At 34.3% G+C, this 14275-nt stretch overlaps 1 protein-coding gene across 1 annotated transcript; it reads right to left on the bottom strand.

Annotated features, from left to right (window-relative positions):
• Window positions 1–3193: 3193 nt before the first annotated feature.
• LOC122281991 lies at window positions 3194–7109 on the bottom strand. Its single transcript, XM_043093892.1, has 6 exons — window positions 6150–7109; window positions 5696–5858; window positions 5366–5542; window positions 5190–5273; window positions 4317–4398; window positions 3194–4007 (listed from the first exon to the last, which is right to left on the bottom strand). The coding sequence occupies exons 1-6, from the start codon at window positions 6482–6484 to the stop codon at window positions 3568–3570; spliced, it is 1281 nt and encodes a 426-aa protein (XP_042949826.1). The 5' UTR covers window positions 6485–7109; the 3' UTR covers window positions 3194–3567.
• Between the last annotated feature and the right edge of the window lie 7166 nt (window positions 7110–14275).

The following is a 14275-nucleotide window of genomic DNA, read 5'->3' as shown; positions in this document are numbered from 1 at the left end:
GTAAGCAGTCCTTACATAATTTCCATGCAAAAATCCTTATTTTCAGAGGCAACTTCATCTTCCATATTGCTCTCCAAAGGCTATTCAAGCTGCTGCTATTTGAATTCTGCCATACTGCATCATAAATGCCATTTTGTAACAGCTTATAAGCACTACGAACACTGAACTCCCCACTTCTCTATTTAGTCCACATCCATCTGTCTTCATAGCTCTCTGGACAGATTACTATTTTCAGTATCTTCTCTGCTATAATTGGATTGAATAGAGCTCGAACTTTTGAAGTGTCCCACCATCTGGTTTCCCCACTGATAAGAGTGTCCACTGTCTCAGTTTTTCTGTCCTAACTCTCTCCTCCTATATGCTCATGCAACAAATTTTTGTGCCCTGGGATCCAGTAATCATGCCATATCCTGATATTTTTTCCATCCCCTACCCTCCTTTGACAACCTTGCTTTAAGAAAACTCTAGTATCCCAAATCCCTCTCCATGCATTGGATATTATTATTAAACGGAAACCTTCATCTTTTAATTCCTTCTTCCACTTCACTGTTCATCCAAGCTTCGGTCGCTTCATAATAATGTTTTTTACTCACGGATAATTTTTTGAAAAAGTATGAATAAATATGAGAGTTATATAAAAAAAATTAATTTTTTAATAATAAATTTTATTTATTTTTTAAATAATTAAACGTTGTTTGTACGCTTCATAATTATATTTAATATTACTCATAAATAAATCGATAATACTATATACAATCTTTAGAATATGTGGATTTCTCATATTCCTTTTAAAAAGATAGAAATTATTATTGAAAAATAAAATTTCCATGTAAAATTTTGAATTATCTATTTTTTTATAGAAGAAATGTAGGGAGACTACAACTCCAAGAATCCAAATATCATTTATCTTTATTTATATTGAATTCTACGCAGCAGGCCGTGGTTGTGCGCTACACAACGCCTTTGGACTTTGAAGGTGGCATCAAACTCCACTACTTCCCACGCTTCTTCGGTTCGAACTTCTCACGCATCCAGCACTTCCCAGTACAACTAGGGAAGGCAAGCAAGTTCTAGTGCCATACAGAAGATTCCTTTGCCCTTAAAATTTAATCCTATAAGGAAAACTAGACTTCTTACTGCTATAAAGTACTTTCCTTCGTCCACAAGTCCCTCACAATCAATTCAACCAACCCCTACAGCTTTCTGTAAACAAGAAATCTCTTTTGGTTTCTGGGTTCTTGTTCGTGGAGTAAAAGAGATCAGACAAAGGGTCAATCATGAATTCCATGATCTTCACTTCCTTCGACGCCGTGTGTGCGGAGTTGTTGGGCCAAAAGGTGAGGGCTTTCTTCCCTTCCATCGCCAAGGGCCGCAGCGATACCGCCGCCTCCAGCATCGACGTGAACAAGAAGCAACAGGGAGACTCACAGTCACATGGGCCACCACTAGCGACGTATGTTAAGGAAGAGAAGCAGCCGCAGCAGCGGAGGTCACTGCGGTTCGCACCGGAGTTGGATGGGCTGAACTGCTTCGAGACTCTCGTCTCTTATTAGCTTCTGCTCCGTTCGTTTGATCGATGTTGCGCCATATGAATGTGTTGTATGGCCGATAGAGATAGGAACATATATACAATCACAGCGAGTACTATACATTCTTTGATGATTGATGCTGATTCTTACGACTATGTAAAAACCACTGGTTCTAATTAATCTTTGAATGCTGTTCTCGTTCATGACTTGTTTTCTCTCTGTTTCTTGTTTTCTTGATTTCTATTATTGGCTATGAATTTCTCTCTGTTTCTTGTTTTCTTTATTCCTATTATTGGCTATGAATTTCTCTCTGTTTCTTGTTTTCTTTATTCCTATTCTTAGCTATGAAATTATCATGCAAAAACTCAACTTACAAGGAATTGGCATTGTAGGGGGACGTCTGGGGGTCTTTATATTGACACAAGATAATATTATGTAGTTCATAGATCAACGTCGAAGCTTAATTAAAGCAACGTACTCAACTTACCAAAGAAGGCGAGGGGGCCGTGCCAAAAGCTTGCCCTGCACGCCTGGAATGATGAATCTTATAGATAATTATTCGAGCCGTTTTGTTCTTTTTTTTTAAAAAAAAAAAATTTACAAGTAGCTTACAATCTTGTCGAATCCAACTCCTTTCCAAATTCTATTTTTAAGTACGCCAGTATCTTGTTTGTCTGGAAGAGGAAGAACAAGAAGAAATACACCCTTGTAAGTTTGTAACGTGCATCTCAAATCCTGTGCCTGAATTCATCTTCACTTCGCAATGATTGCCATGGTAGCATGTCTGCACCAAAAATAGAACAAGGGATTGTTTGAAAACTTAGATGAAATCTTCTCTCATCTCAAAACTTTTTGGTATGTTTTTGCAACTTCTCTCAATCAAATCTCGTTTCACTCGAATATAAAACATTTTTTAATTTAAAATTTAAATTTTTTCTTCTAATCATTATCTAGTTATTATAATTTTTTCAAATTTCAAAACAAAATACAAAAAATATTATAATTTTTTCAAATTATAAAATAAAAATAATGTCAAGAAATTATGTTTAAACAAATTCTTAATTTTATAATATTTTTATTAAACATTTTCTCTCATTTTTCAAAATCTAATAAAATAATATAAATCATTTCACTACTATTTACAAATTATTTTATTATTATTTGTAAAATTTTCATCTCATCAGCCATTTTATACCCTGAGAACAAATTTTAAGAATGTTTGAGAATCGTGACAAACTTGGAGATTTATGAAGCCACATGCAACAGAAGAAACACTGGAAAGACGATTCAAGGGTTAGCAAACAGAGAGCACAAAAAGCTCGACTTTTGACATGGTCACATGAGATAGTCACCATGACGCTCTGATGGGGGGGGACAATTCGACCTTCCTCCTCGTTCTTCTTTCATATTTTGAGCGACTTCGAATCGCACAAAAAATCGTAAGCATTCCTAGGAGTGGAATTTCAGTGACATGCTGAAAAGTTTTAAAATCTAGCATCATGAGCATTCTTAGGAGCTATGGTACTGCTGATCGAGCAGGCTCTTTTGTATTTCATAAACCATAACATGAACAGTTTTACATATTTTCTGTGCTAACATCCTCTTCACATATGGAGACTGATGCATGAAGCTCTTAAGTTAATTATCAGAAAACAAGACTGATGTATGACCAACTTATTAAGGAGATATACCATGCTCTGGAAAAGTATACACGTACCATATTCTGTTGATTGTCATTCCAAGTGTCTTAATGCACAAGGATGAAATTAGCATATGGGATACGTGAGAATGGGTTTTTAACTTGCATATGAGATAACTCGAATATTATCATTATTTCCTGATCACATGAGATCATTCACTGAAATTTCCAACTATGATAAATACAACCATGCGATCTCTTCTCTTCTCCAATCTAAAGCTGCTCCACAGCCAGCTCAAACAATAGGAAAAAGAGTAACACTTTCTATTCTCTGAAAGGGTGGTAAGTGGAAGATCCGCCATTGAGCAATTTCTCAAATGATGCAAAAAGCATTCTCAATCACATCCTCCTTCCAATTCTTGCAAACCTTCTGGCAACTCCAAATATAACTGCTTTAGTTACAAGCCCCCGGTCAAGGCTGCAGGCAAGGAGAATAGCTCCACCAACAAATAAAAGCTTTGATATGTTCCTCTCCTCTGGATTTTGAGGTGAATCTCCGTTTTCAACCTCGCTCAAATCACTGTTGTTGTTTTCCAAAGATCTCAGGTAGTCTGCACTGACCTTAGTGTTGATCTGGGCCAAGAAAGCACATTGTGAGAGTGGGGCTCCAGATGCTCTATGCCTTTGATATGCACGTAAACCAGGGTCAATCTTCTTCACGGCACCCCACATGCCTTGCCGAACCCCAAGCTTTGCAATCTCCCATGGTATACCCATATCTTCATGATGAAACAGCAACACTTCACATGCAGTCAACTGGCCATCCTTCTTCGATTCAACTGGTTCATATAGAATAGAGACCCGTCTTAGTCATTGAATGAATCCAAGACGACAATAGATAGCATAGAGCAATACTGAAAATTTAAGCAGCTGTCTATCATATCCCAAGGATGATATCCTCCTCTTAGAAAGATTCACAGGTTTTCCTTTTGATTCTGTTTCACCAGTATGCAACCAAGAACATACTGATTATGTTGCAGCAAGACCCAAAACTAAGAATGAAGGTGTTCAACTCTGGCAACAACAAAATTTCATAGGAATACATACAGCAACTTTTCATTTTAAAAAGAGACATAGGAAGGCATTACCTGCACGAATGCACCAACTTGAATAGTACAAATCAACTCGTCTATGTTTGTTGTGCCTTGGCACTGACGTACAAGGTACTCCCTGAAAAAGAGACAAAACACGAACACAAATTATTCTTAATTCAGAAACTTCAAGATATCAAATCTGGAAAATATCATGAAACACATTGTTGTAAATACATCCCAACCAAAACAATCAGTTCAAATAGAGAAAAACTATATTCATTGCCTCCACAATCTAGAGGACTTAAGTTCACCAATGATATGAAGTGAAAGGATACCATTAAGAATGATCCAAGTGCCTTGTGCAGTGCAACTACATCACATGGCAAATAACTAGCGACTTGCCACACATTGACAAACTTTCAGATCCTAAAGTGACTGCCATTTGCCTAGGTTTCAAATGCTACACAGTAACCTGCTCTTCTGTTTTTGTTTTTTGTTTTTTTTTGTTTTTTTGTGAAAAGCTACGGTAATTATGACCAATCAAAAAGAAAAGCTACAGTAATTATGAAGTAACATAAGTCGTCATACTTCAAATGCTATCAAGTAAAAATCATCACAACCATATCTCCAAATCATAGCATTGTATCACATTCGCACAGGTGGATAGAACTCAAGAAGTATCTGAAGACTACTACATCTACTCGTCTAACTGGCCAAATCTTCATGCCTAAGAAAATAATATGAACCCACAAAAGTAGATAGAATTTATGAACATATATGTACTACAGATCTCAAAACTAAGTGTTCCCCTCTGCAAAAATACAAAGAAAGCGAGACACATAGAATGCCTAAAACTAAAGAACAAAGTTGAGAATAAGAATTTATAACTTTTCAAGTTTAAGAAATAAGCCAAAAGCAATCGTGTACCTTTGTTACACAGTAGTAAGATTGTCCAGATTCCCAGATTCGACGGCCTATTATATACTCTCGATCGCTACAAAAGAAAGGGAACTGCAAAAACAAAAAAACATTGTACAACATAAGCTAATAAAACCGAAGGCAATCCATGCATTCTAAAGATTACAAGGAAGTGCTCTCCATACCTTGCGCACCCACTGCACCATCATGGTTCCTGTGGTGGGGCACTCCTCCAAGGTTGCAGAATGTATAAGCATATCATCCCACTTCAATCGAAACTCATCATCCCAGAAAAAATCCCTCACCAACTCGGGAGTGGCATCCTCAAACAAGGTCCTACTACGATATTGTGGAGGGCCGGTCTGGCAAAGCCACCAAAGTAATCCGATCAGTCAAGAGTGCACACGCATGATATTCCAAACTAATATGATGTGAAAAATTCCTAGTAATACATGAGGTAGTTCTCAAACTACATATCAATAGGCGAGCATTTCAACAAATGAATGAAAAGATACCTCAGGATCTCTACGCCAAGCTTGATAGCTCATAGTCGGGGTAGAACGATCCATCATCTGAATCCAAGTAGGACCTCCATCTTTTTCCTCCACTAGCCGGCATAAGTGCTCTAAATCCTCTCCGGTCACTTTTCCCGGTTTTTCACCATCGACCTTTGACGAGCTGCCCAAGTAAAATAAAGTTGTTAGAACCGACCAAGATCACATTTTCGTTGTCAGTTCCATTTCCATGCTCTAATTCAAACCGTATGATTGAAAATTTGAAATTCACGTAAGATTAAAAAAATAAAACGTTGAAAACCAACCCAAGTAAAAAACTCATCTTCCAGACATGACCCAAATCTCAATTCAACGATTGACCTCATTTCCACCTCCTTACCCAAAGCATTAAGAGAACGATTTTCAAAAACCAAGTCGTCTAATCCCTTAAATAACATAACTAAACCCAACAAACCTGCAATCGGATCCGGTGGCAGCAGGTGGCACAGAGGGACTCTCCTTATCATCTCCATTACAAGAAACGCAGTTGGGCAGCTGAAACTTCAGGGCGTTCAAGCTCGGAAACGAAGCGAAATACGCGGATAACGATGCGGTCGGTGACGGCAGTGAAGCGTCCGACATAGAACAATTGGTCAAATTCTTAGCCCATTTGGGCTTCCATGCCCATCCAACCAAAAGCCCAACAATAATCGCCAGCCAAAGAGGAGCTATGAAGAGCATGAGCTCGCTGAGCACATCCAACATTGTGGGTCTCCGCAAAATTTCCAATAAAGCCGAAAGCAAAGCCATAACAAGGAAACACCACAATGAAACGAAGCGACTCCGAAATGGAATGCTCAAGGACGACCCAGAAATCAAATAACGAAAAGAAACAAAATTTGAAAGCAGAACCCTCGATTTAATGGGATTGGTGTGCGTCAAAGCACATAGATGATTTGAGGGTTTCAAGAGAGAGAGATAGGGAATAAGATAGAGGATAAACCCCAAAAACCAGCCTCAATAAATTTAACGGGAAAAATAGATAAACAGAGAGAGAAGATTGATGCGAATAAATGATGAGAGATGTGAGCTTTTGCAGCAGAGACAGGAAGCATAGAAGAAGAAGACAAGTATTCTGAGAAGGTGTGGATAAGGATTACGAGATAAGCGGTAGAGAGATGTGGTGTTAGGATTACGAATTACCGTAGGTCCGGATTTTCTTGTGTTCAGGCCGTTGAGATTTTTTATTTTATTTTTCTCTTTTATGCTCTCTTAACTATGTTTAGGGATTGGGGAGAGAAGTTAGCAATGCATGCACAACAAATGTTCGAGGAAATGAATGAAGTTGGAAGGTAGCATGAACGATAGATTTTATATAACGAAAGCAAGAGAAGGCGACGGGTGCGCGACGCAAATTATCAATCTCCGAAAAAAGACTTCATTATTTAGAAAAAACAATGCGCATTGAAAATGTGCGGTCTATTTAATTGGGGGCTATTCCTTTTACTGCCTCTGCTCATTGGCTGCTCCACTCTCTATCATCGAATCTCTAATATACCACGCTGCTGCGCACATGGCTCTCTGCTGTCACCGCGTTCTGTCTCGTTTTCCACGTTCTTTTGACTATATTTTTTTTTAAAATTTAATTATAAACATAATTATGTGTTAATTTCTACCTCAATTTAATATAATTTATCAAATAAATTTTATTAAAAATAATATTAATTTAAATTTTAAATATAAAAAATTAATATTGATATACAGATTAGTTCGCAATTTTGTTTATATATAATAAAATTTATTTTTTTTCATGACCTTTTTATGTTAGGCTCTATTTTATTTTAAAAATAATTTATTCATATTTTTTTATCATCTTATCATCATGACGTGATATTAAATGATATATTCATAATAAAAATATAATAAATAATCTCTGATAATTTAATGTCATATTATGAAATGATGAGAATTATGATTATGAGTACTATTACTCTTTTATTTTTTATTGAGATATTGAAATATTTAGTTTATGTATAAATCTAGTTAATTTGATAAATTATATGGTTAGACGTGAAATATTAAAATAATTTTATTTAAAAAAATACGTATATATAATATGATATACGAATACAACAAGTGTTATCAATTTGTGAGTTTTATTTTTAAGAAATATCTTGATATATCTTGATAAATCTAACAGTTCTCTTTATTACAAAGATGCAATATCACGCGATCTATAAGACGACAATATGGAAATATGGTATATAGAAATTTTCCCATGATTCTCAGGCAATTGATTGAAAGAAGAGTATGTAACACCTAGTGGCCAAACTTTGTTGAAAAGTGGCCATATGTTATGTTTTTATTTAGTGTTGTTGAAAAGTGACTATACCAATCGATACTCAAAACCGCGTAACGAATTATGCAAAGACGGTCAAAAAAAGCGTCATCAATTATATATATATATATATTTTATTTAGCTCTCCTTCCCATTGAAGTGCAACACAAAGCCTGTACCAGAAACAAGAAAGAAACAGACATGAAGAAAACATGTAGATATATATATATATATATAGTATCAGTACTGGTTTGGTAGTGGTCGATTCAGTACCTGATCATCCATCTTATTAATGTGTTATGCACACCAACCAGGTTTTTTAGAGCAACACAAAGCCTAACCACAAGCAAGAATGCCGAAAATATCTAGAAATCAGTGCCTTGGTAGTGGTCATTTCAGTGCCTGAATATTGTGTATGTAACCCAATCAGAATTTGGGAGCTGTTATAGCCATTAATTTCCCTATGTTGATCCAAAACGCGCATCGTCTATGTGCAAAACACTATGTCCTGTTCAAAGTTTGTTGCATTTTTCATATGGCAAAATATAAACTTTGAAGATGTACATCAGTTCAAATAGATCATTATGCAAAAAACTTTTGTATAAACAAGTTTATACAAATGTGTTAGGTTGTGTTGACCTAAGTATGTAAACAGCTTTAACAATTGTACGCGCCGGATTGAAATCATGAAGATTTGAAGTAACTCAGCCTGAACCAATACCAATGACCATTGACAATTCTTATTTGTCATTAAAATAGCCTCCACATGCAACAGTCTCTGATCTTTTGAAGATATTCAGTTTAAAGTTTGGGCGACATGGACGTCTAACGAAGAATAAGTAGACAATAGAAGGCTTGCCTAACATTGGACGGTGAGTATGTCCATTGACAACTTTAGAGAAAACAAATATCGTTAGATATAGTCATGAATTATGTGGTTACATTCATCTTGTTGTCTTGCTGAAGTCAGTCAGACCGGCCAGTTGCACTATTCTACCTCATTTTCATAAAAGATACTGGGTACCTCTTGGATTGCTACAGATCATTCTCTCCGCATCAGAATCTGGGGTTTCACATTCACAACTCCATATAAATTACAAGATAAATATCGGACAAAAAATCAACACTTAATATGGAATATAGAATTTTGATTTATAGTAAGTATTAATATATCAGAGATAAGATGCATATTCTTCTTTTAAAACAATTAATTATTAACAAAGAAAAGGACCTCCTAAGATATATATATATATCTATATATATAATAGAATTTCTCTCTTCTTAATTTTTCAAACAAAATATAAATAGTTCTTCAGCCATTTGGCCTTAAATTATTAGATTTATTTATTAATTAAAAAAAATGTATTTCTCAGATAATTTAAAGCTTAAACAAACATCTTTATCATCGAACCAACGATGATCACACCGACCCCATACGGAGTTGCGCCTTCTGTTTCCACACCCAACATGTGAAACATCTTACAAAGAAGTGTGCGGTTTTAGTCAATCGGAGCAAACAGTCACTCACAACTATTTTATGAGTTTGAACCAATTAGAAGTGAGTAAGATTATCCATTCCAATCTCTTCTGTAGCCATTTCTATTAAAAAGTATTAATGTATAGAAAGTAATAATTTCTGTTAATTGATGTTGTTAAGAGTTGGTTTCAATTAGTTTGACCAGTCCCCAATTAATTCTGAAAAGTTCTCTAACCTCATATCTAATTAGTAGTTTATAAATAACTAAACGGTTTAGGGCCTTAGGCTAATTTTGTGTGGGTGAATGATCTTTGTCCTAAAATACTCAACACAATTGTCAATTATCGTGATTTTTGTAAAATCCATGAGAGCCTTTGGTTTAATTGACTAATTTAAAGAGGCTATTCTTACCAACCTAAGGTATCAGTATTGCTACATTATAGCTGCAGCCTATGAAAAAAATGCTACACTATAGAAAATTTTTATTGAAGATTTTCTTAAAGATATAATACTTTCTTCTTACTTTTATTCTGTCATATTGATGTGACACCAATCATAATTCTTGGATAATAGTGTCTATTCGAGAAAAATATCTTAGTTTTGTATATATTTATTATTGAGATTACATATTGAATAAAAAAGATATTCATAATTACCGATAGCCCATATGACAAGGGAGAACTTATGTGCATGACCCTATGTCACAAGTTTGATTTTTACTGAAATCAAACTGTGATTTAAGTGAGAGGTAATGGCTGTGGGTTGCTTGCTAGTCTTCAAGAATTTAGATTCTATGAGTGAGTCCCAAGAGCTATACTCTTGTGTGATTCTCCTGTCATTAAAAATAAAATTAAAAAAAAATACTCATAATTAACTCAATAACTTTTTTAGTTGGTGTAATAGTAAAAACACTTTGGCAATGTTGTGAAATATATAATTCCATCACCGTTAGGGGTGGCAATTTGTGTCTTTCGATCGTGTTCGTATCGTATCAAGTCACGAATATTAAACTATATAAGTCAATTCAAACCCAACCCGTTAAACTAAATGTATCAAACTTTCAAATCCTAACCTGGCCAATTTAGATAACGTGTTATGTTATGTCACCCGTTTTGACCCATTTAATAATTAATTATAAATAGATCAACATAACACGACTAATTTAAATTAATTTCATGTAAATGGGTTGAACTAATATGCATAATTCATTTGTCTTGATTAACATAATTTCACTTAAAAGTTAAAATCTGTGACGCCCCCAAATTCCGTTTGGGATCGGACGAACATTTGAAGCGTCGAGACATGCAACACAAGGTTACCTGCCCCCGTTCATGACATATAAGATGCAATGTTCCTAACATGCATCTAACATTATGCAATATTCGTAGCGGATAATTTTTTTCTTTAGCAATACTATGCACCAAATTGAAAATATCCCAAATGCTTAAAACATACTTCATACATAAAGACCCATTGAATAGATCACAACACTAGTCCAAGATGGTTATGATCCAAAAAGTACTAAAGATGTAACTCCATTGTACAAGTAGTAATTTACGTTAACTACTATATTAACATTGACGTCGCACCGTCGCTTAGTCAACTGTGTCTAGTTGATCAGCTCCTGATTCTCCTTCAGGTCCTGTAACAAGATCTACCATTTGGGGGGAATGGTAGTTGGGACTACCAAAATGAGATTTGATTACAAATCTCAGTAAGTTAACAAAAAACTTCCACACAAGCTAATGATGCATGTATGACAGTAAAAGCATAAATGCATAATCAAATTCATAAGTAATTAAAGCATAACTTGGCGTACAACATAGCATAATTGACATAACTTAAATTGAAACATGAACTGAATTTGACTTGACATGAACTTGATCTGAAACTTGACTTACATTGAAAAATACATACTCCACAGTTGTTGTGGTCCCATGTATCCTACGTGTAAATACATACTCCACAGTTGTTGTGGCCCCATGTATTCTACACAAACTTGACTCAACATGAAAAATACATACTCCACAGTTGTTGTGGCCCCATGTATTCTACGTGTAAATACATACTTCACAGTTGTTGTGGCCCCATGTATTCTACACAAACTTGACTTAACATGAAAAATACATACTTCACAGTTGTTGTGACCCCATGTATTCTAAGTGTAAATATATACTCCACAGTTGTTGTGGCCACATGTATTCTACGGAAACTTATTCTTTAACTGCTTAAATACATACTCCACAGTTGTTGTGGCCCCATGTATTCTACGTGTCACAATTATTGTGTCTCACGTAGTGTATGCGTCACAATTGCTGTGACCCCATACATAAGTAATCAAGATGAAACGTGACTAGAATACGAAATGACTGAAACCCTGACATAACATAACGTGACTTGAATATAACTTGAAATACATGACCAACTTGAGATAGAAATATTTCGTAACATTGCATAATATATAATAGACAACATATTTAATATGACATACTTGCAACAGTGAATATTACATGACTTGACATACATGTAATAGATGGCATACTTAGCATGACGTACTTGTAAGGTACAGTAATACATGACAGAATATATTATGTAACAGATAAAAATTGACGACAGAATAAATTCTGTATAATAGACAATTACTTGATAACTTGGCATGGCATGACATATATGATAACATACATACATACACTGTAGTTCCTTTACTTAGCACACATACACAGTAGACTGTTAGTAAGTTAAAAGCTAACTTACCTCGATCTCCGCGTTTCTTATAAAACTTCAAGTGCGACCACGAGAAACTGTAATTAGTGATTCTAAAAGTTAGAACTAAATCACTAATAATTTAAAATATGGAAAATACTAACTTAAAGAGTAAAATTTTCATTTTACTCTCTACAAGTGGGAAAATGACTGTTTTACCCATAACTTAAGGATTTTGCATACTAACTCCAAAAGTTTTCAAAATTTACATTCCTCATGTAAATTTTGTCCTAAACTTAAATATCAACTCATAAAAATTAAAAACAAAACACAACTATGAAGAACACACTATGGTCGAAACATCCATAGGCCATTTCCCTTGATTTTTGTTGCAATTCCTTCCAACTTCAAAACTCATGCTTAAACCAAAATTTTGCAACAAACATCTTCCAATCCTAAGTTCAAAACCATACTTAAAACATCCATTTAGAAAAAGCTAATAATTAACACCAAACGTTTTTGTAAAAAGATCCAAGCACTTGAATCACAAGTTTTGACTTTAAATCAAAACATCTCCAAGAATTTCAAAAATCTAATCTTACTTCTAACATATTCATAATATCATCCTAACATCAACCATGCTTTAAATCATCAAACTAAAGTCACCAAAATCACAAAATAATATTTGGAGTTTTTGGTTTTACAGTTAGTCCAAAAACAGAAACTTTTTCCTCAACTAGTTTTGATAAATCTTTTGATCTATGACTTATAAATATATGATCTTCAAACCAAACCATCACATGGTTTAAAAAGATGTCCTAAAATATATATAAGCTTCTAATTCAAGATCACATGGTTAGAAATTAATCAAAACATAAATTTAGCCAAGAATATCCACACTTTGGCTTATATGAATATCTCTTTGCCTAAAATTTCATATCTTTGAAACTAACATCAAATATCTTCAAAATAATAATATAACATGTATATAAGATGTTTAGGATCCTCCAATAAAATTATCAAAGTCATTGGAATAGGTTTAGACCACCAAAAAGTTAAACTTTCTCAAAACAGAAACTGTTTTTCCTCTTCCAGTTTCTAAGTTTCTAAATCTAAGAAAATCTTTCATCAAAACCTTTAATCATGCAAAAATCCTCAACCAATAATCATATACACATGTTAACAATACTCCATAAAAATTTCGGACCAATATCTATCCATTAGCTTGGTCAAAAATTCCAAACTATAACATATTCTCCAGTTTATCTCCCAGAATGACTTTTCTATAGTTTACACAATATTTGACTGACCAAATGATTTTCAAATGGGAAAAATAAGATATCCATGTAAACTAGACTAAAAAATGAACAACTTATATGAAGGAGACTTTATGATAAAATACTTACAAAAGCTTCGTAATGGGTGTGCAAAAGACCTCCTAAAAGCTGTCTGAGAGAGAGTGTTTGATATTCTTTCAATGGAAAGTGTAAATGAAGATAATTTCGTGGGGAGAGGTGGCTGGAGATACTTATGGATGAGATATGGAAAAGATGTGGCTGGAGTTGAGAGTTGAGTGTAGTTTTCTCCTACCCAAAATATCTATAAAAGATTATCTCATAATATTCTATCCAATAGTATTTACAAAAAATCAACTTAAGATATTTTTATCTAATAATATCTATAAAAATCAATTCAAAATATTTTTACCCAATAATATTCATGAAAATTATCTCAAGATATTTCTTTTTATCCAATAATATTTACAGTTTTGAACAGACGTTTTGTCCAAAAATATGAAAAAAAGTTATTCGCCATAAGACTTTAAATAACCCTCCGAGTCTAATGGCACAAACCATAATACATTTTGACACTTCTAACTATCTCCAATAGTCAAAAACACACTTCTGATACCATAGTAAATAATAACACTAACTATGTAGTTAGACAAAAACCTATACGATTAATGGATTCGTGAAAACTTATTGGGTTTTCACGAGATTCCTAAAGTTAATAGAAATTTCACAATTGAATTTCTAGCGGACTGTTACAAAATCTCTATTTATTTGTGGCCACATTATCTTTT

The sequence above is a fragment of the Carya illinoinensis genome, chromosome 11, assembly GCF_018687715.1.
Source record: "Carya illinoinensis cultivar Pawnee chromosome 11, C.illinoinensisPawnee_v1, whole genome shotgun sequence".
Lineage (NCBI taxonomy): Eukaryota > Viridiplantae > Streptophyta > Magnoliopsida > Fagales > Juglandaceae > Carya > Carya illinoinensis.
This window is presented reverse-complemented; position numbering and strand designations above follow the sequence as displayed.

Excerpts from the sequence above, each read along its gene's own strand:
- LOC122281991 (XM_043093892.1), bottom strand. The coding sequence starts at position 6,484 with ATGGCTTTGCTTTCGGCTTTATTGGAAATTTTGCGGAGACCCACAATG. Across the intron at positions 5,543-5,695 it reads CTTGGCGTAGAGATCCTGAG|ACCGGCCCTCCACAATATCG; the intron begins GTATCTTTTCAT and ends TGGCTTTGCCAG. Across the intron at positions 4,399-5,189 it reads CTTACTACTGTGTAACAAAG|GGAGTACCTTGTACGTCAGT; the intron begins GTACACGATTGC and ends TCTCTTTTTCAG.